General features: G+C 38.0%; 1 protein-coding gene across 4 annotated transcripts in view; it reads right to left on the bottom strand.

Annotated features, from left to right (window-relative positions):
* Nucleotides 1-21,551, bottom strand: part of PLA2R1 (phospholipase A2 receptor 1) — a 110,751-nt gene that overhangs the window by 52,951 nt on the left and 36,249 nt on the right. For all 4 annotated transcript variants that reach the window (XM_032636871.1, XM_032636870.1, XM_032636873.1 and 1 more), the window contains 5 exons: nucleotides 18,574-18,768; nucleotides 17,119-17,276; nucleotides 14,134-14,232; nucleotides 10,714-10,826; nucleotides 573-742 (listed from right to left, as the gene is read on the bottom strand). In XM_032636871.1, coding sequence (XP_032492762.1) covers nucleotides 573-742; nucleotides 10,714-10,826; nucleotides 14,134-14,232; nucleotides 17,119-17,276; nucleotides 18,574-18,768 — 735 coding nt within the window. The remainder of the gene's footprint in view (nucleotides 1-572; nucleotides 743-10,713; nucleotides 10,827-14,133; nucleotides 14,233-17,118; nucleotides 17,277-18,573; nucleotides 18,769-21,551) is intronic.

The following is a 21,551-nucleotide window of genomic DNA, read 5'->3' as shown; positions in this document are numbered from 1 at the left end:
ATTAGCTTCTCTGGCACAGTTTCATGCTTTGGGATCCAGAGCTGAGCACAGGATGGTGAATTAATAGACCTGTAACTCTGAAATTCTGGCTAAGGTACCACAGAAGTCCATGGAGGAGATGGACTAGCAAGAATGTTACCTAAGTAACATTCCACAGCAAAGTCACGTGGCAGTGACTGTGAACTGATTAGATATGCTCAAATGTGCCCATTCACTCTGCTTTGAAGTATGACAGAGTATTCTGGACTGAGTAAGCCCCTGAGATTCTTGGACAATGAGGGCGGATGAGGAAAAGACTTTAGGAGGGAGAAACTGGACTTCTGCTAACAAAGGCAGGTGTGGTCTTGAGCAATGAATTTATACCTTGAACTCGTCAAATGACTCATATGAATTATACTTTAAAAAATGGCCAGGCATACATCACCCCTGAGAACCGGTGGTAATTGTTTTAGTTGATTTATGCATTAAGAAAACACTAAGGAAGAATCAGAGGAGGTGGACCATGAGGTTGATAGAATTTGGGGGCAAAGAAAACAGGAGGGAGAAGTGGTGTGACAGTGCCCTCTACTCACGGGGCTGACGTGCATTCCAGTGTGTGTACTTCACCGGCTCTGACTTCTGCCCTGCCGTCTTCCAAGTGTATTCTCCTGTATCATTTTGATCTTGAAGAGCTATCCAAAAATAAGTGTCCTTCGTTTTTACCACACTACTGATCAAACTGGTAATAAAAGCCTGTTCAAACCTGAAAAAGGGAAAAAGGAAATGATTATAGTAAGTTTCTGGGCAATAAAGAAATGTCGTTAAAACATAATAAGGTGCACAGAATGGCACCCGTGTAAGCAGTTCTCATGAATTCCTTAGAACATGGGACAGAAAAATACTCAAAGACCCTGAATGTTACTAATAAATGCCAAACATCAGTGCAATTCCCAGAAATATATGAGTGAGGAAAATTTGATCCTCAAAGGTAGTGCTCAATTCTTTCAAGGAACAGAGTCCGGTTCCAGTTTCGGAGTGTGGGTAGTAAAGTCCAGAAAGCTAGCGATACATTTCTTGGCGCAACATATGCCCTATTGTGTAATTAGGCCACACAGCACACACATGCTGTAATGTGCATGTGGTGGGGAGGTGGTGGTGGGGGAGGTGGAGAAGAGGGAGGAGGAGGGACACAATGCTTTTCTGAATGAGCATCTGCCGGACACAGGGTTCACATGTGCCCACCCACCACACTTGCCTGGTGAGAATGGAACAGAAATTGGAGTAGCAATTTTATGTCTCCCAGAGCAGTTTGTTCACAGGCACATGGAGTCACTGGCTTATTCAAATGTGTTCAGATGAGCCTATTCACTGAAGATAAATTTAAAACCTTAGGAACTAATCCAAAGAAGTACACCCACTATATTCCCCAAACGACTGAATGAATTAGTGTTCATTGACTGCTGGCAATGCTCCCTCTTCAACACGAATGCATTGAAAGCAGAATCTAGAAAATTTGTATACATGCTTCCACATGAATACCTAACCGAAACATGTATTAAACTTTAACCAGCATTGAAATTTTAAGCTAAGTTGGAAACTATCTTGAAAAATTTACTTTCAGTACACGTAAAGTTTTGAAGAAACACCTTTCAAACAGTGGTAACTTTTGGCCAGACCCGCTGAGTCATTAAGAAAGGAAACACCTGATGAAATTATCCAGGAAACCTAAGGAGAAAGCAAATTAGACTTTTTCATCTGATTTTGGATTTTTTTTCATTACCGTGCATCTTTAACTTGCTAAAGGAAGCAGAAGAAATGGGGTCATTCAAGAATAGAGGAGTCTCAAAGGAAATAGAGGAGAGAAAGAGAAAAGAACACAAAGAGGCAAACTTTTTAACTGCCTTATGAACATCACTAGCAACAGTTAGTTTTATGAGGCATCCATGATACTCATCTTTGCAGAGCATATGCTTTAGTGAATATTTTCTGCAGATAGTCTATTGATAATCTAAATAGCACACATTTGAAATTAGAAAAGTTCTTTTTAAATGAGATTGCAGTGGCAGAACCTTACATAAATATGCTTCAGAAAGAAGGTATATAAAAAAAAAAGAAGGTATATAAAAGTAAATACTCTCTAGATGCTGTGTCAGTTTCCTTACACTTCCACTGGTTCATGCTCTTATAACATAGGATCTGTTTTTCCTTCTCCCCTCTAAGGCAGGGTAGCATCATTATCATGCATAGCTGGTGCCTGAAACTACAATGCTAGGAGGCCAGCAAGGCCCTACACCATGGAGGCTACGGTCAGGACCACTAGGCACTGTGCTGGTTCTAAACCCAGGGGACATCACTGGTTCTTCCATTACCTTGTACTATGGCATTTATTGGATAATGGGGAGATAACAGTTGTCTACGAGCTTGGCTTCTGGTATCATTATTCATGACAACACTTTGCTTTTGTCCCCTGTTGGTTTTAGATTTATTTAGTCCACTCTGATTTGCTATTTTATAACCATTTATTATTTACAATACAAATCTGCTTTTTGAATTGGCAAGTATATCTTTTAAGCAGTTACATATAATACTAATACATTAAATCCTATAACCTTCAGATAAAAACAGGACTCTAGTTTTTCCTGGTCCAGTTTAGAAGACGGCATTGTTAATAACAAAATTCAGCAACTATGTCTTTTTTCTAAACCATGTACTCTAAGAAATTAACTCTGGATAACAGCATGCAATCTCTTGAGTTTCTGTTTCCAACTGATAAAGAAACAAGAGATCTTTTTATATTCTTTATCACTCACTGTTTGGCTTCAAACACTTAAAGAGTTGTGAGAACTCTGGCTTAACGGTAATAGAGCAGATGACCTCTTAAAGTCTTTTCTGGCCCTGTGTTTTAGAATTCTTCATTTGAGAATATTCCAGAGTTTCATATCTGGATTTTTTGTCTGGTTTCACTGATGTTGTTTAATTTAAATGTTATTATGATTTAAGAAACAAACAATAACCATATGTACATATTTTTATATATTTTTTGAGGAATTCGGTAAAGTAAAAATTGTTATTCTTCAGAAAAACAAATGATAAGATATTTTGCTTATAACCTACTTATAAAATCAAAGTCTGTAGGTGAATACTTCTTAAAAATCAGAAAAAAAATTTCCCATCAATCCTTTAAAAAGGCAAGCAATCAAATGTTTATTTTCAATGTAAACCAGAAAAAAACAAGTGTATCTTGAACTTCTATCAGTTTGAGAAGAATCTGTTGCTCATGGTGCTAAACATTAAATTTTAATTTAAAAAATGCAATTTGAAGATAGCAATGCATTTTTTGGGCATACTTGACACATTTTTTCATTTCAAAGTAAATATTTTATATTTCAAAAATGCACACTTTGAAAAAGGTATTTTATGCTTAAATCTCTAATTGAACATTATATTTCTTCATCAGTTTAGCCAGTGACATATGTAGCTGGAAAAAAAAAAGATGTTTCTTGTCTGTGAATAACACAGTAGTTAGCAGAAATCAGTAATTAATGACTGTGTTTGTGGTACCTAAAACCAGAGATTGAAAAAACGTAATGCATTGGAAGTAGCTTCACTAGAGAGCCATTTCAACTTAAACAATACGTGTATGTATGTGTGTGTATATATATATATATATATATATATATATATATATATATATACATACATGATTTGGTTAGGAGGGACTCAGCTTTGAGCTGAGTAATTGCAATTGTATTTCTCCCAATAAAACACTTGTTAGCACTTTTGATACCATTTTCAAACAACTAACTCTATTGCTGAACTAATATTAAAGTGATAAATTTCTTTCTTTTAAATGAAGAATGACAGTAGAATATCAGTAGTCTTCAAATGGGAGACGTATCATGACCACTACTGCAAGAAGTTTCTGACGGTATTCCTCAAGAACTAGAAATGTTAAGATTTTTGGATATTGTTTCTTTCAAAAGACTATAAGAAAAATATAGAATTAGAAAATACATCTAATATGTACACAAGAAATAAACCTGGAAGAGCAATGCAAACTTTTAGTGGCAGTTACCTTTGGGAAGGGAAGAGAGATTGGCTGGGAGGGGGCAAGAGTAAAGGTAAGGGGGCACTTTCACTTTTTAATCGATATTCTTCTGGCTTGCTTGAATTTATACCAATGAGAATGTTTCTATTGTGTAATTCTAAAAAGGGTAACCAAAATGTGTTTTGTTTTGTTTTGTTTTTTGCGGTACGCCGGCCTCTCACTGTTGTGGCCTCTCCCATTGTGGGGCACAGGCTCCGGACGCGCAGGCTCAGCGGCCATGGCTCACAGGCCCAGCCGCTCCGCGGCACGTGGGATCCTCCTGGACCGGGGCATGAACCCGTGTCCCCTGCATCGGCAGGCGGACTCTCAACCACTGCACCACCAGGGAAGCCCCAAAGTGTGTTTTTAAAAAGAAAGTTAACTGCATTCTACCAAAAAATTAAAAACTGTTAGAATTAATAAATGAATTCAGCAAGTGGAGGATACAAAGTCAACATACAAAAATCAGTTGCATTTTTATATACTAACAGTGAACAATCTGAAAAGGAAAATAATTCCATTTACAATAGCATCAAAAATAATAAAGTACTGGGGAACGAACTTGACCAAGGAGGCAAAAGACTTGTACACTGAAAACTAGAAAACATTGCTGAAAGAAATTAAAGAAGACACAAAGAGTCCATTGACAGATGAATGGATAAAGAAGATATGGCACATATATACAATGGAATATTACTCAGCCATATAAAGAAACAAAATTGAGTTATTTGTAGTGATGTGGATGGACCTAGAGTCTGTCATACAGAGTGAAGTAAGTCAGAAAGAGAATAACAAATACCATATGCTAACACATATATATGGAACCAAAAAAAAAGGTTCTGATGAACCTGGGGCAAGACAGGAATAAAGACACAGATGTAGAGAATGGACTTGAGAACATGGGGTGGGGGAAGGGTAAGCTGGGACAAAGTGAGAGAATAGCATTGACATATATACACCACCAAATGTAAAATAGATAGCTAGTGGGAAGCAGCTGCATAGCACAGGGAGATCAACTCTGTGCTTTGTGACCACCTAGAGGGGTGGGATAGCGAGGGTGGGAGTGAGACGCAAGAGGGTGGGGATATGGGGATATATGTAGACATACAGCTGATTCACTTTGTTATACAGCAGAAACTAACACAAGTTTGTAAAGCAACTATACTCCAATAAAGATGTTAAAAAAGTGAAATTAAAGAAGCCACAGATAAATGGAAAGACATCCCATATTCATGGATTGGAAGATTTATTGTTAAAATGTCCATACTACCCAAAGTGATCAACAGATTGAATGCAATCCCTGTAAAAATCCCAGTGATTTTTTTTTGGCAGAAGTAGAAAAATTTATCTTAAAATTCATACGGAATTTCAAGACATCCTGAATAGCAAAAACAAGCATGAAAAAGCAGAACAAAATTGGAGGTCTCACACTTCTTGATTTCAAAACTTACTAAAAAGTACAGTAATCTAAACAGTGTGATACTGGCATAAAGACAGACATATAGATCAATGGAATAGAATAGAGAACTCAGAAATAAATCATTGCATATATGGTCAAATGATTTTCCACAGGGTGCCAAGACCATTCAATGAAGAAAGGACAGTCTTTTCAATAATAACGTTGTGAAAAGTGAGTATCCACCTACAAAAGAATGCAGCTGGACTCTTACCCTACACCATTTACAAAAATTAACACAAAGTGGATCAAAGACCTAAACATATGAGCTAAAACTGTAACACTCTTAGAAGAAAACATAGGGGAAATTTTTCATGGCGTTGAATGTGGCAGTGATTTCTTGGATAAAACACCAAAAGCACCGGCAAAAAAATAAGAAAGGATAAATTGGACTTAATCAAAATTAAAAACTTTTGCACATCAAAGGACACTATCAACATAGTGAAAGGCAACCCACGAATAGGAGATAGTATTTGCAAATTATGTATCTGATAAACAATTAATATCCAGAATATATAAAGACTCCTACAATTCAATGACAGAAAACAAACACTTCTGTTCAAAAATGGGAAAAAGACTTGAATAGAGCCAATAAGCACATGAAAAGATGCTCAGCATCACTAATCATTAGGAAAATGCAAATCAAAACCACAATGAGATACCACGTCACATCCATAGGATGGCTATTATGTAAAAACAGAAAATAAGCAAGTGTTGGCTAGGAGATGGAGGAATTGGAGCCCTTGTGCACTACTGGTGGGAATGTAAAATGTTGTAGCTCCTATGGAAACCAGTATGGTTGTTCCTCAAATAGTTAAAAATAGAATTATTATATGATCCAGAAAATTCCACTTCTGGGTATAGTACCCAAAATAATTGAAAGCAGGAACTTGAAAGATATTTGGATATTCATATTCATAGCAGCATTATTCACAATATCCAAAAGGCAGAAGTATCTTGTGTCTATCAATAGATGAATGGATAAACAAAATGTAGTATATCCATACTATGGAATATTATTCAGCCTTAAAAAGGAAGGACAGGGCTTCCCTGGTGGCGCAGTAGTTGAGAATCTGCCTGCTAATGCAGGGGACATGGGTTCAAGCCCTGGTCTGGGAGGATCCCACATGCCGCGGAGCAACCAGGCCTGTGAGCCACAACTACTGAGCCTGCGCGTCTGGAGCCTGTGCTCCGCTACAGGCCGCGATAGTGAGAGGCCCACGCACCGCGATGAAGAGTGGCCCCCGATCGCCACAACTAGAGAAAGCCCTCGCACAGAAATGAAGACCCAGCACAGCAAAAATAAATTAATTAATTAATAAAAAATCCTACCCCCTACATCTTCTTTAAAAAAAAAAAGGAAGGACATTCTGACACATGCTACAACATGGATTAACCTAGAGGACGTCAGGATAAGTGAAATAAACTAGGCACAACAGACAACTACTGTATGATCCTACTTATAAGGTAACTGTAGTAGTCAACTTCACAGACACAGAAAGTAGAATGGTGGTTGCCAAAAGCTGGGAGCAAGGGAAATGGGGAGTTAGTGTTTAGTGGATACAGAATTTCAGTTTGGGAAGATGAAAAATATTTTGGAGCTGGATGGTGGTGATGGTTGTACAATAATATGAATGTACTTAATGCCACTGGACTGTACACTTACAATGGTTAAAATGATAATTTTGTTATGTATTATATTTTTCCACAATATTAAAAAGTTAACTGTAAAAGTGTTTGGGGGATATGGTTGCAAGAAAACGGCAGAGCTATAAAAATGCTTGCAAATAATGCACGTTTAAACTTAGGGAAAAGTGAGATATTGCAGCATTTCTCATTTGGGGCAGAATTCTCAAAATCGAATGTCATTTGGATTATTTTGTACAAATATTCCAAGGCTGATTGATCGAAGGTTTAGATATACATGCATTTAGACAATTATCCATAGTAACTTTGGAACTCAAGTTTTGCATTCCTGCTCTGTCTGAAAGCAGGTGGTCAGGCCTAACAAAATTTTCTAACAGCAAGCAAATAAAATTCTGTTATTTGGGAACAAGGGTTTGTTTTTCTTCTCCTCTCTCTTCCACAAAGTGTTAAAAGTCCTAGGTCAGGAGCAGTTGCCCCATAATGAAAGAAGGACGTAATTTGTAGCAGGTGGTTCTAATGGTGCCCATAAAATCTGTTGCTCAGTTGTGCAGAAGAGTAGAAAATCAATTAGCAACTACAAGCTTGGGTACTGGTGAGTGACAGGGGTGTCTTAACTCAAACAGGAAATCAGTAATGGAAGAAAATGATTACCAAGGTTGCTAGTGGATATTCCTGGATCTGAGGAGACTGTCCATCTACTGCCCAACCTTCTCAGACAAAAGATGCTGTTGAAAAATACTCGAATGTGAATTGTCACTCAAAGAACAGTATGCCTTGGGTCTTTGTTTCTTATCTGATAAGGTCCGAATGAATAAAAATCAAGAGCTTAGGACACTTCCTGTCTTCAACTTGTATGTCTCATTTTTGAGTCATTGCTCTGGATGCAGACATGTTTGCAAGGCAGTGTTCATGCATGTTAACTGCCTGGGAGAGATGCCTCACTGGGACTAACGTGTAGTACTCGGGGGCTTGACTGGTGACTGAGTAGTATGCCAGCAAAAGGTCACCTGGGGGGCCTAGGAGGTCGAGGAGGGGATGAAAACAAATTTACCCAAGCTATAGATCTGTTTTAGAGTTGGACTACACATCAGCTTTGGCTACTGAATACAGCTTATAAAAAAATTTACAGTATTCACAGCACACTCTCTTATTCAGTTTTGGGGGAAATGAAACATAGTAGGTTGTTTTCTAGATACTTTCTATCATTTGCATGAGGTCCCCAAAGGATTCTTAGAAAATGAAGTGCTTGAACTCTAACAGGTTTCTGCCTTACTTGGGTCACTTTGGCACTATGAGTTATCTGTAATGTCACTTTGAGTTTGTCCATTTATTGTGTTATTCCACTTTCTTCACTTGTTTCATGTGTTTATGTTCTATCTCTTTCGCTGCTGGCCTGCAAGTGGCACCTGGGCAACTGCACTATACCTTTTATTTTTATTTATTTTTTTGTACAGCATGTCAGTGTTTAATATGATGCCTCTCACAGTATAGATATTCAATAAATAATTTTCTAATAAACTTTCTTTTTAATTTATTTTTGGCTGTGTTGGGTCTTCGTTGCTGTGCGCAGGCTTTCTCTAGTTGCGGTGAGCGGGGGTTAGTCTTCCTTGCAGTGCGTGGGCTTCTCGTTGCGGTGGCTTCTCTTGTTGTGGAGCATGGGCCCTAGAGCGCACAGTCTTCAGTAGTTGTGGTGTGTGGGCTCAGTAGTTGTGGCTCGTGGGCTCCAGAGTGCAGGCTCAGTAGTTGTGGCACACGGGCGTAGTTGCTCCGCGGCATGTGGGATCTTCCTGGGCCAGGGCTCGAACCTGTGTCCCCTGCATTGGCAGGCAGATTCTTAACCACTGCGCCACCAGGCAAGTCCCTCTAATAAACTCTTGACTGTTGATTTTTGCATAGTCAGATAACATATGAAAAGTAGTTAACACAGTGCCAGGTATGTGATAGACACTCAATGAATATTACACACAAAAAAAGAAAGAATAAGATGTAAAAACAGGTGAAATAATTAAGCCTTCTTCTTCAGTGAAAAACATTGTAATTAACGAAAGAGCATATCTTCATTGGTCAAGATCCTGAATAAAGTCCAATGTTGACTCACTGACTGGAGGACTTCTAGCCCAAGGTACTCTCGAAAGCTTGTGGGTGGGTGAACAAGGCTGAGGATAAAGGCTTTCTTCTGCCTGGTAGCTATTCTGGGAAGGAGAAAGGAGAACTAAAAACAACACTGAGATACATCAGAAGTGGTGCTGTGCCCCGAAGAAAGGGTTTCTTGAGCATAAAATATTTCACCCGGCAATTTATTTTGCCAAATGCGGTCAGTCTATCCGTGTGTGTGTGTGTGTGTGTGTGTGTGTGCATTCCTGTGCATTGTTTGGAGGAAAGACTGGGACAGAAGGTAAGAGGTAAGAGGAGGAAGGAAACACTGGCAGCTTTGAACGTTGACTTCCCATGTGGGGAGATCAGAGAAAGCACACAGAATTCCTCCTGCAGGTTAGACCTTCATGTGAAGGGGTTTCTAGATAAAACCATAGCACCAGTTGTCCTGATTCCTGGTCTTCAACAGATTTTTTTAAAGGCAATGACCTCGGTAAAAAAAGCAAGTGTCTTGCTTTGTGGGTATAATTTTCCATGGAACCACTGAAGAGTTCTACCTTGATTCTGTCTTCAGCCTGGAGGAGTCTGTCTCCCAGCTCTCACTGTCCTCCTGGCATTGATAGTGACACTGAGGTCTCTTCTGATGCTGGTACTTTTATCCCTTGCTACACATCTGTAACATGTTGCAAATTGTATGGAGTGTAAAAAGGGCACAGTTTCTGTGTTTGTATGGTAGAGATACCTGTGCATAGAGAAATCTAAATCTAAACAAACGTAGACCTAAGAAGCAATGGGGAAGCATTTGAAAATCCTCCACAGTTTAGTTTTACTTACTTTTGTTCTAAAAAAATTCCACATGACTCATACACATTACATTTAAAAAACACTTCATATTTAAATAACATATTTCTTTTCTATTACAAGCACTTAGATAAAATATCATTACAACTGAATATATGAGCAAAGCTAGGTAATTAAGAAATCTTTATGGAAAATAAAAGACATCTTAAATTTTACTATTTGTTACTCAAAAATCAATTTAAAATTAACATTGTAGGGGCTTCCCTGGTGGCGCAGTGGTTGAGAGTCTGCCTGCCGATGCAGGGGACATGGGTTCATGCCCCGGTCCGGGAAGATCCCACATGCCGCGGAGTGGCTGGGCCCGTGCGCCATGCCACTGAGCCTGCGCGTCCGGAGCCTGTGCTCCGCAACGGGAGAGGCCACAACAGTGAGAGGCCCGCGTACCGCAAAAACAAAACAAAACAAAACAAAAAAATTAACATTGTATGGTTTAAATTCATCTAAATCAATAATTTAAATAACTTAATACTCTGTTGTACAGTACACTTTAGATTTTCACTAGTTACTGATTGTGGCTAGATTTTATCATTCCAAGAATCCTCACAGCAAAAAAGCACTGCATGTTTCTGATAGAAAATTTCTATTTTACCTGTTTGTAATGGTTACAAGTGCAGGAGGACAGTAGTAACCACTGGAGGCGTGGTCAAAGCTTCGAAGGACCGTGTCAATTTTGTAACAGAATCCACCATGTCTCTCCCATCCCTTAAACAAGGAAAATGAAAATTAAGGACACAATCTGATTAAGTTAAATAGTAAAATATATATATTTTTGGTGTATTCTCATTTACCAGTTTCTTCTCTGACCCACTCAAAACTCAAAACTTGAATGTTTGTCTTGATATATTTATTCTATCTGCCATTAGCTACAGCCACTTCTACATTTATTTAATTAATTCTTAAAACCTAAATGGTTTAACTAATTTAAAATCTTTAAGCCCAAAACCTTAAAAGAAAATTAAAGAAAAGGGACATTCACTCAAGATCTTTCCTTCTCTCCTTTCCTCTTTCTCTCTCTCTCTCTCTCTCTCTCTCACACACACACACACACACACACACACACACACACACACTCTCTCTCTCTCTCTCTCTCTCTCTCTCTCTCTCTTTCCTTCTCTCTCTCTCTGTTCAGACTAATAAGATTTACTGTAAATGGTTCCTATGGGATGGTAAAAATCGAACATGTTGGCTTTAAGGACAGAATGCATGGGTTTGAATCCTGGCTCCACCATCATGTGACCTTATTTAATCTCTATGTGTCTTAGTTTTCTCCTCTGTAAATATGGATAATAATAGTATTCATGGGGTTGTTCTGAGAATCAAGGGGAGAAAATGCAGGCAGAGACCCCAGAATAGAGCCAGGAACTCAGTATGAGCAAAGAGGACATAAGTATCTAGATAATACTGTACTGTTTGTTTTTTTTTTAAGAGTCTTTCATACTGCTTATTTCATGTTATCCCACTGAGATTAGGGACTTAGATAATCTAAGTCAGAGACTAGTGGATAAACTGGCCTGGAACCTAATTTTGGTGCAATCCAGAATGGTTTCGTCTGGATTGTCAAGCTTCCAAATAGAAATTGGCTAAAATATATATATATATACTTTTTGGTAAAGATTACTCCTTAGTCAACTGGCTAGCCTTTTAGAGAGAAAGCAAACAAGCTTTGGCATCTAGACAAAAAATGACAAACGTGTATGTCTAAGCCCTGGAAGCAAAGAAGAGTGGCTCTATTCTTTAAAATCATACAATACAGGAGACATGGGTTCATTAGTCTTCTATATTTCAACTTAGTTATTTTAGTTCTTTCTCTTCCAATATTATAAAATCATATCACTTCTATCAGTCTATTTTTATGTATTCACCAGTTTTAAAATACACTTCATTTTGTGTCATGCCAATACTTGCCAGATTTTGATCAGATATAAAATGATTTCTGCTATACTACTCAGAAAATGTCTCAACCTTGCAGTAAATTAGAGAAAAATCTTATTTTAGAAATAAGCTATTTTAGTTCAAAACATTATTAAATGAGGCGTGGATCACAGGAGCACCACATCCAGCCCACCAGGATGTGCTCTGAATTCACCCCCTTAACTTCTCTCCCCAGCCTTATATGTGTGAGTAATTGACAGTGTCAGCCAGAACCCCTCCGTGGGTCACTCCAGAGGGGGCAGGGAGGTTAGACTGCTTTTGTATTTGGAAGGACAGGAGGAGGAAGGCTGACAATTTGACCTTTCTGACAAAGTACTCCTTCTTCATTAGTGGTTTTTAGATCATAGGCTGCTTAGCAAAACAAAAAACCCAAGAACTTGAACAGGCTCAAGGAAAGAGGGGGAAATGTGGCATAGTAATAACCGGAAAACAAAGACTCTACTATAAGCCTTTGTCCACACAATGAAAGCGGGAAGAATAATTGATTGTATTTGTGAATATCCTTTGTACATGAGGTGCCGTTTCATTTTACATGAAATCATGATGGTGACAGTACTGAAACGATTGCTCATATTATCTAGTCCCCCAAAAGTGACTCAGATGGAAATAAAATTTTAAAAAACTTCTGCTTTGAAATTATCCAGACTTATTTTATAAGTTGGTTTTGCATGTGCAGACTGTTTAGAGAATTGCACTGAAGCAGATGGCTAAAAGAAAGGAAACTTTCGAAACCATATTCATAGATGCAAAAAGAAATTAATGGAATTTCGCCATAAGAGTAAAGAACTGGCTCTGAACCAGAATCCTTAAATATTGATAAGGCTGTCAGAAAGAGGGAAGCAGTATACAAAAGTTTAGATAGAACATCAGTTGTTTCTGCTGTGTAAGAAGTTAATTACTCTTTCGACACAAATAAAACATGTTGAGTTGCATTGAAAGCCATTGTAGGATGGAGTTTTTTCAATATTTCTGATCAGATAGAGATTAGATCAGTGATCAGTAATAACTAATTCAGGAAATGTAATCATTAGGTAAGACGTCTGGTCACATGTCAGCTATGGCACATGTATTGTTCAGCTGAAGTGTGAAGAGTAATTAATATGCTTACACATTGATGAATGAATCAAATGCAGGTTCTGAAGAGAGGGGTTATCGTTTAATTGGAACATAAGTAACTGGATTAGAAGAGAAAATAATTAAAAGAGAATTGCATAAAAACCAGATTTGTGAACATTTTGAGACTCACACAGCATAAAAATCTCCAATAGTTAAATCCAAAATTTTTAGGGGTGTGTGTGTGTGTGTGTGTGTGTGTGTGTGTGATGAGAGAGAGAGGGAATGCGTGTGCTAAGGACACTGATAGGTAAATTTTTTGTAACACAGCAGAATATTGAACGTATTTTAAGAAATTTAAGACAGATTATTTTCTGCCTTTAAAGTTTAAACCTAAAGTATGTTTTTTTATTATTTTTAGTACTGAAAATAGTACTTTAAGTACCAAAAATAGTTTATTACTTAAAATACAATGTATTTTTATTATCCCTTTCCTAAATAACAAATGTGTTGCAAACATGCACTTCTCTTTCTTATTGTATTTTATTCAAATATTCAAGTTTAAGAAAAGTGAAAAGGAAAACAAGACTCTGGGTGCAGAAGGTCACTCTGACTCAAAGGAATGCATTTGCTTTCACTCTGACAGTCTTCACTGGAAGACAATGAAGACCACGTGTGAGACAGTGTATCACATGATAGGCATTGTTTATACAGATGGTATAACAGGATCATTTACATTTCTTATCTCAAAAGAAAACTAGTCTTGGGTGGAAATAGATGGTAAGACAACAATCCTTCCAAGAGCTGTAAATCTTTCATGTGCCCCTAGCTGATAATTGTTTGGCTTGTTACAATAGCCTACTCAGAAAAAAAAGAAGGGAAGGAAAGAAGAAAGGAAGGGAAGGAGGGGAAAGAGAGAGAGGAGGAAGCCAAGGCAGGAAAGAGAGGGAGAGAGATTCACTTTAATTTGATGGTGGATAAATCAGTCTGGTTATGAAGTCCCTGCAGTGTTCACAGTTCTTACCTTTTGGCAACCTGATTCAGTGTCAGAAAGGACACGGCCTGTTTTCTCACAAACGTAAAAAAGTGTTTCTTTGCAATTTTTAACTTTCCAGTGTCCCTCCTAAGAGGAAAAATATTACAAGATGAATGAATACACTGCATTATTGATGCTGATAGTCAAAGTCAATAATTCTGAATTAAAATATTAATAATGCATGTTTCAAGGGGGCATAATGTGTCAGGATCTTGTGTTAGAAAAGGTTGATTCTCTACATACGAGTGGGAGGTCTGGCTTTACATTAAACTGCTCTCAATATTTTGTTAAAGATGGGATAAGTAGTGATTCTCAATCTTTTTTGTGCACTGGAATCACCTGGAGGGGTTACTAAAACACAGTTGATTGGGATCCGTGTGTCTCATTCAGTAAGTCAGGTGGGACCTGAGAATTTGTATTTCTAACGAGTTTTTAGCTGATGTGAATGCTGCTGGTCTGGGGGCCACACTTTGAGAACCACTTATATGAAACTATTCCCCTGACCAAGTGAGAATGCTGCTTCTTCTCTCCAATCACTTCTAGGTGTTAAATTGAATGCTTCGCTGCTTACCTGATGCTGTATAAACCTGATGCTGGGGAAATGCCTGGAAAGCATCATGAATCACCCGAGATAACATTATCATAGCTGAACTTCATGTTCAACCCCCAGTACCCTTCTTCATCATGAATTCTCCAAAGCCCCACTCCATTTCCTCTTTATATGACGGGCAGATACCTTCATGTCTTCTCCTAGTTCTAATGAAGGCTGTTCTCATATCCTTCATTGATGATGAAATACAATAACTGCTAACTGATTAAAATTTTATCCTCCCAAAGGATTTTTTATTTTAACACAAACCAGATCTTTAGGCTAAAACCACACAATTTAAATTTTCACACAATTCAAATTCAAAATTTAGGTATCTCAGGCATGCAGGGTTTTAGGTGAGTAGAGAGCTCTTCCATGACCCTCAGAAACATACTATGTAGGAGGCTGACACCTTCACCTGTAAGAGCAGCCTTGTAGCCCATCCCCATGGAGTCTCCAGCAAACCATCCAGTTATAGGATATTGTCAGGCACGCTATAGTTGTTTAGTAACCATTGGTTGGACAGATGAATGGTTACCAACCTCTCAGATTCAAATTGAGGTATCGACCATGTTTAGGTAACTAGTTAATTATAATAATTACATTCATATTGAGTTCAACTTTAGGGGAATAAGTGTTACTTTTTATGCATCTACTGTTTAAGGAGCTACTGAGTTGCTAAAAAGGGGCCACAAAATACCACATTTAAGGCAGCATTGTTCTAATACATCCAATAATATCAATACCTATCCTCACTCTCTTAAAAACAACTTCTCGGTCCAAACGTTGGCTCCTGCTTTGTGAGTATGCTAAGTGAAATACCCATGTCTGTCAAATAAAAAAGGAGAATATCAATAGGAAATTAAGATCCCCTTAATTATATCAAAACTAATGAACCAATAAAGCATCAAATACTGTAGAATAAACTACAGTGGTTTTCAGCAGAGTAACACCCAAAACAAACATTTGGAGAGGTCATTGTTCCCCCTCAAGTGTGACTCTGAGACACTGCCTGAGCACTATCATTGTAACTGCATGGATTTGTGACAGCCTTGAAAGATAAAGCAATGAAATGTGTCATAAAAGTAAGTGCTTAAAAAAAAAAAAAGTAAGTGCTTAGACATTTCCCGTGTTTGGCTGGCACAATCACTTTGTCAAGCTACTTAAGTAACATTTAATAAACTGCTTCTTGGGGGAACTTGATATGGTATCCTGGTATCTTAAAAGAGTAAGCATGCCTACCAAATCCCAATAACCTCCTAAAACTTCACCAGTGAGTTCAGTAGCTATCTGATCAAAGAGATTGTCTATTCTAAACATATAAAAAAAACCCTTCAAATGGCTTGGGATTAAACAAATTCTGTATAATCAGAGGTTTTAGATAAATGAGAGACTAGCACATAAAGGTAAGTGTAATGTTAAGGTCACTGGGACCATCACATTCATGTGAAGAAAACAGCAAGGTTTTCCATTGATTTGCAGTTTTCAAAGAGGTTACATGCAGTTTTGAAATCCTTTTATGTTAAGAAGATAATGGAGCTTAAAAACCATCACCTTCCAGAGTAATTTCCGAACTCCTTGGTTCTTCCCCTCATCTTTACCAGGGTGGTCAGTGGCACCCCCATCCACCAAAATGGTGGGTGCTCAAACCAAAAACCTACCTGTCTCTCACCCCCACGTCTGCTTTAGCAACAATTCCTGTCTTCTAGAGGATCCTTGAATCTGTCTTCTTGTCTCCATATTCACTACTCTAATGCAACCACAGGAGTAGCCTCCAAACTGGTTTCTCTGCTTCCACTCTCTTCTCTCCAATCAATTCTCTATGTAGCAGCCACAATTGCTCTTAAAATGTAAATCAGATCATGCTTTCATCTACTTGAAGCCCTTTAGTGGGTCCTATCCCAGGCCTATAAGCCTCACATTTTTGCATTCTTCCTGCCCCATCTCCTACCACCTTTCACCATCCATACCTCCACACCATCCTGGTCTCCTTTTTGATTATCAAACATGGCAAGCCTTGGCCTGCCTTTGGGCAGCTGCCCACTGCCTGGAATGTTCTCCTGCTCTTCAAGAGATTTTTTTGTTGTTGTTCAAGTCCCAGCTTAAATGTCACCTCTTCAGAGAGCCCTCCTTGACTGTCTTGTCTGAAGTAGCTGTCCTAACCCAAGTTTCTCACCATCTTGAACCTATGTCCTCAGAGCTATTATCACAACTATAATTACCATGTGTTTTTAGTGTGTATATGTTTTACTGCTTAGCGTGGAAGCCCCAGGAGGAGCAGGCACTGTGCCTGTCTTGGTCTCTGCCACAGCCCAAGTCCCTGGCACAGGTGGCCCTCAGTACAAGTCCAGCAAAATGAACATTGAACAAATGAATCAACTTACAGATTGCTCCGCTGAGACACAGAGCTGGCTTGTATTTGGAAAAATTTGGGGCTCAAGTGTGTGCCAATTAGTAAAGATGACTGAGGAGCCATCAGACCATTCAAAGGAAACTGGAATTTTATTGTTGCTCAAACCAATCCATGTTTCTGATGCATTTTCTGCAAGAGATAAACGTAAATTACTTACAAGAATCCTAGTATCTGCAAAGGTGATAACACAGAGGGGCTATTACCAATATATACCACTTTGCATGTGATTCCTTCTTTGTTTCTTCTTGGAATGAAACCTGTTTAAGTTTTGGTATAAAATACCTGCTTAAACCCTTCCCCCCTTATCTATCTAGATCTGCTCAACATAGGCCTTATAAGTGAGGCAGAGTGTCAGTGAAAGCTAGGGCAAGGACAAAGCTTAAGCAAGTCAGATTGCCAGGACTCTAGTTAGTTCGTGCTACAGTATGGAAAGTAGATCTGCAAAGTCTGGTTTTTCTTCTACCCCGAAAAAGGAAAAATAGGAAGGTCAATCAAATTAAGAAAAGGCACTTAGAAAAAAACCTTTTAATGATGTCTAGCTTTACTTTTTTTCTTTTGGCTAGGGAAAAAAAAGGAGCAGAAATTCTTAGAAACATTGAATAGGAGCAGTGGGGTTGCTGGAAAAGTAAATAAAATAAAGCTTGCCAGTCTAGGTAGGGAGAAAAGACCCTCGGTGGCTGGGAGAGTGTTCCAGTGCCCCACTGACACAGAGGCAGCCACAGGATTCTTTCAATCCCAAATGCGAAGGGTGAGGAACAATGACAGAAGGAGTTTTGTTTTCACTCCAAACTAAAACTTAACATTGAAATAGAGTAGACGCCGGATTTTTCCACTAAAAAAAGATTTACTCTCAGTCAATGATTTCAATGTTTTCCAGCAGAATTCTATGTCCATATATGACATAGGTAGGGGCAGATCTGCTCTGGTGGGTAAAGCTGGGTGGAGGCCTCAGAGCTTGGAACCCCTGAGCATGCTACACAGCTTGAAAAACACCACACCAAATAAATTACCCATTTTCACTGGCTAAAGTTATTTTAATATAATCGTTTTTGTAAGGAATTTCCTTTATTGCTTGGATTATATGGCCACAGCAGCACATTACTGCTATCTAGTGCTCATTATGCTAAATTACAGGTTCAGGTTTTTTTAAATTAGAAATTTCAGGAAATGACCTTTCCCCCTTAAAACAAAAACCCCAAAAATGAAAACATGTAATATCTGGCATCTATGAGATGTTACAAAGTTTCTGAATATGTATTTTGTAAAAATTCAGTGTATTTTCACTCCTGGATATTATTTGGAAATTTCAGATACATGTGCCATAAAGAATCAATTTTAAATAGCTTAATTTCTTTTCAACTTCACTAATAAAGAGAGTTACTACATTAATTTCATACTTCTTAAACCAAAGACACTTGGCACTCACCATCTCCAAGGAGGGTTACAAGAAACTCCACTTCTGCTAACGAATCTATGTCTATTAATGCACTGTTATTGGACTGGCAAGAATGCAAAGCTTCATTCCAGGTCTTTTTTTCTTTCTGAAGTTGATAACAATTACGATTGTGGGGATTCCAACCAGGCTCACAGTGGGTAGCATAATATTTCCAAGCATCGTTTTCTTTTTGAACCAACAAAAAACAAAGTTATTTACCACAATTGTTTTAACATTACTTATTACCCCCAATATAAACCACCATTAATATATGATTATTTTTTAAATTTGAAAAACAGAAGCATATGATACAATAAGATATGGATCATAGCATTCTAGATCTTCAGACTTGAAAAGGATCCCATCTATGATCTGGATCTAGGATCTAATGGATCTCAGTGCTTCATTTTCCAGATGAGCTATCTAAGGCACAAAGAGGTTAAGGAGACTTGATAAAGGTCATACAACCAAAGTGAGAGTCAGGGCTAGATATAAAATTTAGCATTTAGAGCTACCCATTTAAAAAAACCTTTTTACACTAAAAAAGGAGTATTATGGAACACAATTTAAATGCTTTTTAAAGGATTTTATATACAGTATTAGGTGGGGGGGGGTAGATAGTTATTCTCAGCTGAAAAGAATCTGAAATTCTGACTGCTTTATCTAGAGCAGAGATGATAGCTTTTATTTTGGGGGTCAGGCTTAGTGCCTCTGATGTCCCTCTGGGTTCATATGGACTCTGGGTTTGACTTACGGTAAAATAATGCCATGATTCTTTAACACTGGCAGGGAAGGCAGCTGTGTGCATGCCAACTTTGGCTCTCCTCTTCCAGGAGCTTGCCCCCAGCCTGATGACAGCATTTTTACTTTATTTTATTAACCACAACTGGGTGCCTCCCTTAAGCACTAACTTAGTTAGAAACAACTTCACTGCTAATTTGGGAAACAAGACATTCTTTTAAAATCACTTCTAGGACTCTGACAGCTATTAGAATCACAGTGGATGAATGTTAGAACATTTAGATAGATAGATAATATCAACCTAAAAACACAGTCACAGAACCCCTTGAAAAAATGAACCCTAAACTTCACTCTAGAGGTAAGATAAAAAGATAAAAGAGGAACTTCTCTGATTGACGTAAGGGTGGAGATAAGGAAGGAAACTGGGGACCCTGGATTCACAGTTGGAAGACACTGGACTAGATCATCAAAAGTATTTTTTGGACTTGAAACAACAGCAAATAATCCAAACAAACTTAGCTTAGCTGCCATCATTTCTGGTCTTCTGACCTCAATTAATAGATCAGGAGAGCAAATAAAATTGAAGAAAAGAAGGATAGCAGGAGGCAGTGCAGGAGGGCATAAGAAAAAAAATGAAGACAGAAGAAATTGAGGCAGGAAAATGAAAGGAAAAGAGGGAGGGACAGGACAATAACAGCGATAGCAATGTCAGCACATTCTTGACATAATGAAAAAATCTCTACGTAAAAAAATGATGAGATGCTTCTTCTCCTCACCCCCATATTCTACAATATCTTTAGACTTAGCTACTTAAAGGAAAATAAAAGTTAAAGCTTACTTGTAAGAGGGTGTGGAGAAAAGGGAACCCTCCTACACTGTTGGCAGGAACGTAAATTGGTACAAGCATTATAGAGAACAGTAAGGAGGTTCCTTAAAAAGCTGAAAATAGAGTTATCATATGATCCTGCAATCCCACTCCTGAAAACTCCAGAAAAGAGGAAAACTCTAATTCAAAAAGATACATTCATCCCAATGTTCATAGCAGCACTCTTTACAGTAGCCAAGATATGGAAGCAACCTAAATGTCTGTCGACACATGAATGGATAAAGAAGATATGGTACATATATACAATGGAGTACTACTCAGCCATAAAAAAGAATGAGATAATGCCATTTGTAGCAACATGAATGGACCTAGAGATTATCATACTAAATGAAGTAAGTCAGAAAAAGACAAATATCATATGATATCACTTATGTGTGGAATCTAAAAAAATGATACAAATGAACTTACTTATAAAAGAGAAATAGACTCACAGACATTGAAAACAAACTTATGGGTATCAAAGGGGAAAGGTGGGGGGGATAAATTAGAAGATTGGGACTAACAGATACACACTACTCTATGTAAAATAGATAAACAGCAAGGACCTACTGTATAGCACAGGGAACTATATTCAGTATCTTGTCATAACCTATAATGAAAAAGAATCTGAAAAAGAATATATATATATATATATATATATATATATATATATACACACAACTAAATCACTTTGCTGTACACCTGGAACTAACACAATATCGTAAATTAACATAACATAATATCGTAAATTAAAAAGCTTAATTGGGGACTTCCCTGGTGGTGCAGTGGTTAAGAATCTGCCTACCAGTGCAAGGGATATGGGTTCGATCCCTGGTCCCGGAAGATCCCACATGCCGTGGAGCAACTAAGCCCGTGAGCCACAACTACAGAGCCTGCGCTCTAGAGCCCGCAAGCCACAACTACTGAAGCCCGCGTGCCCGTGCTCCACAACAAGAGAAGCCACCACAATGAGAAGCCCACGCACGTCGATGAAGAGTAGCCCCTGCTCGCCGCAACTTGAGAAACCCCGCACACAGCAACGAAGACCCAACGCAGCCAAAAAATAAATAAATCTATAAAAAATAAAATAAAAAAGCTTAACTGTGAGGGATAATATTTTAGAAAGATAATTCAGATTATTATTTTAAATGTAGAGTTGTTTCTAATTATGCTGGTAATGATTCTTTAAAAATGGTTATGTTTTTATCTCTACTTCTTGAGTTCAGACATTAATTCCATAGAAACTAAGAAGAAGTAATAGATCTTAAGAATAGAAATAACTGAGCTTCAGGTACTAGATTTTAATTATGTGGTATTTAAGTCTTAGGTACACCTAAAAGTTTTGTTTGTTATTTCAAGGAGG

This window comes from Phocoena sinus, chromosome 7 (genome assembly GCF_008692025.1).
Source record: "Phocoena sinus isolate mPhoSin1 chromosome 7, mPhoSin1.pri, whole genome shotgun sequence".
Classification (NCBI taxonomy): Eukaryota; Metazoa; Chordata; class Mammalia; order Artiodactyla; family Phocoenidae; genus Phocoena; species Phocoena sinus.
The sequence above is the reverse complement of the archived record's forward strand: the minus strand, read 5'-3'. Positions and strand labels throughout refer to the sequence as shown.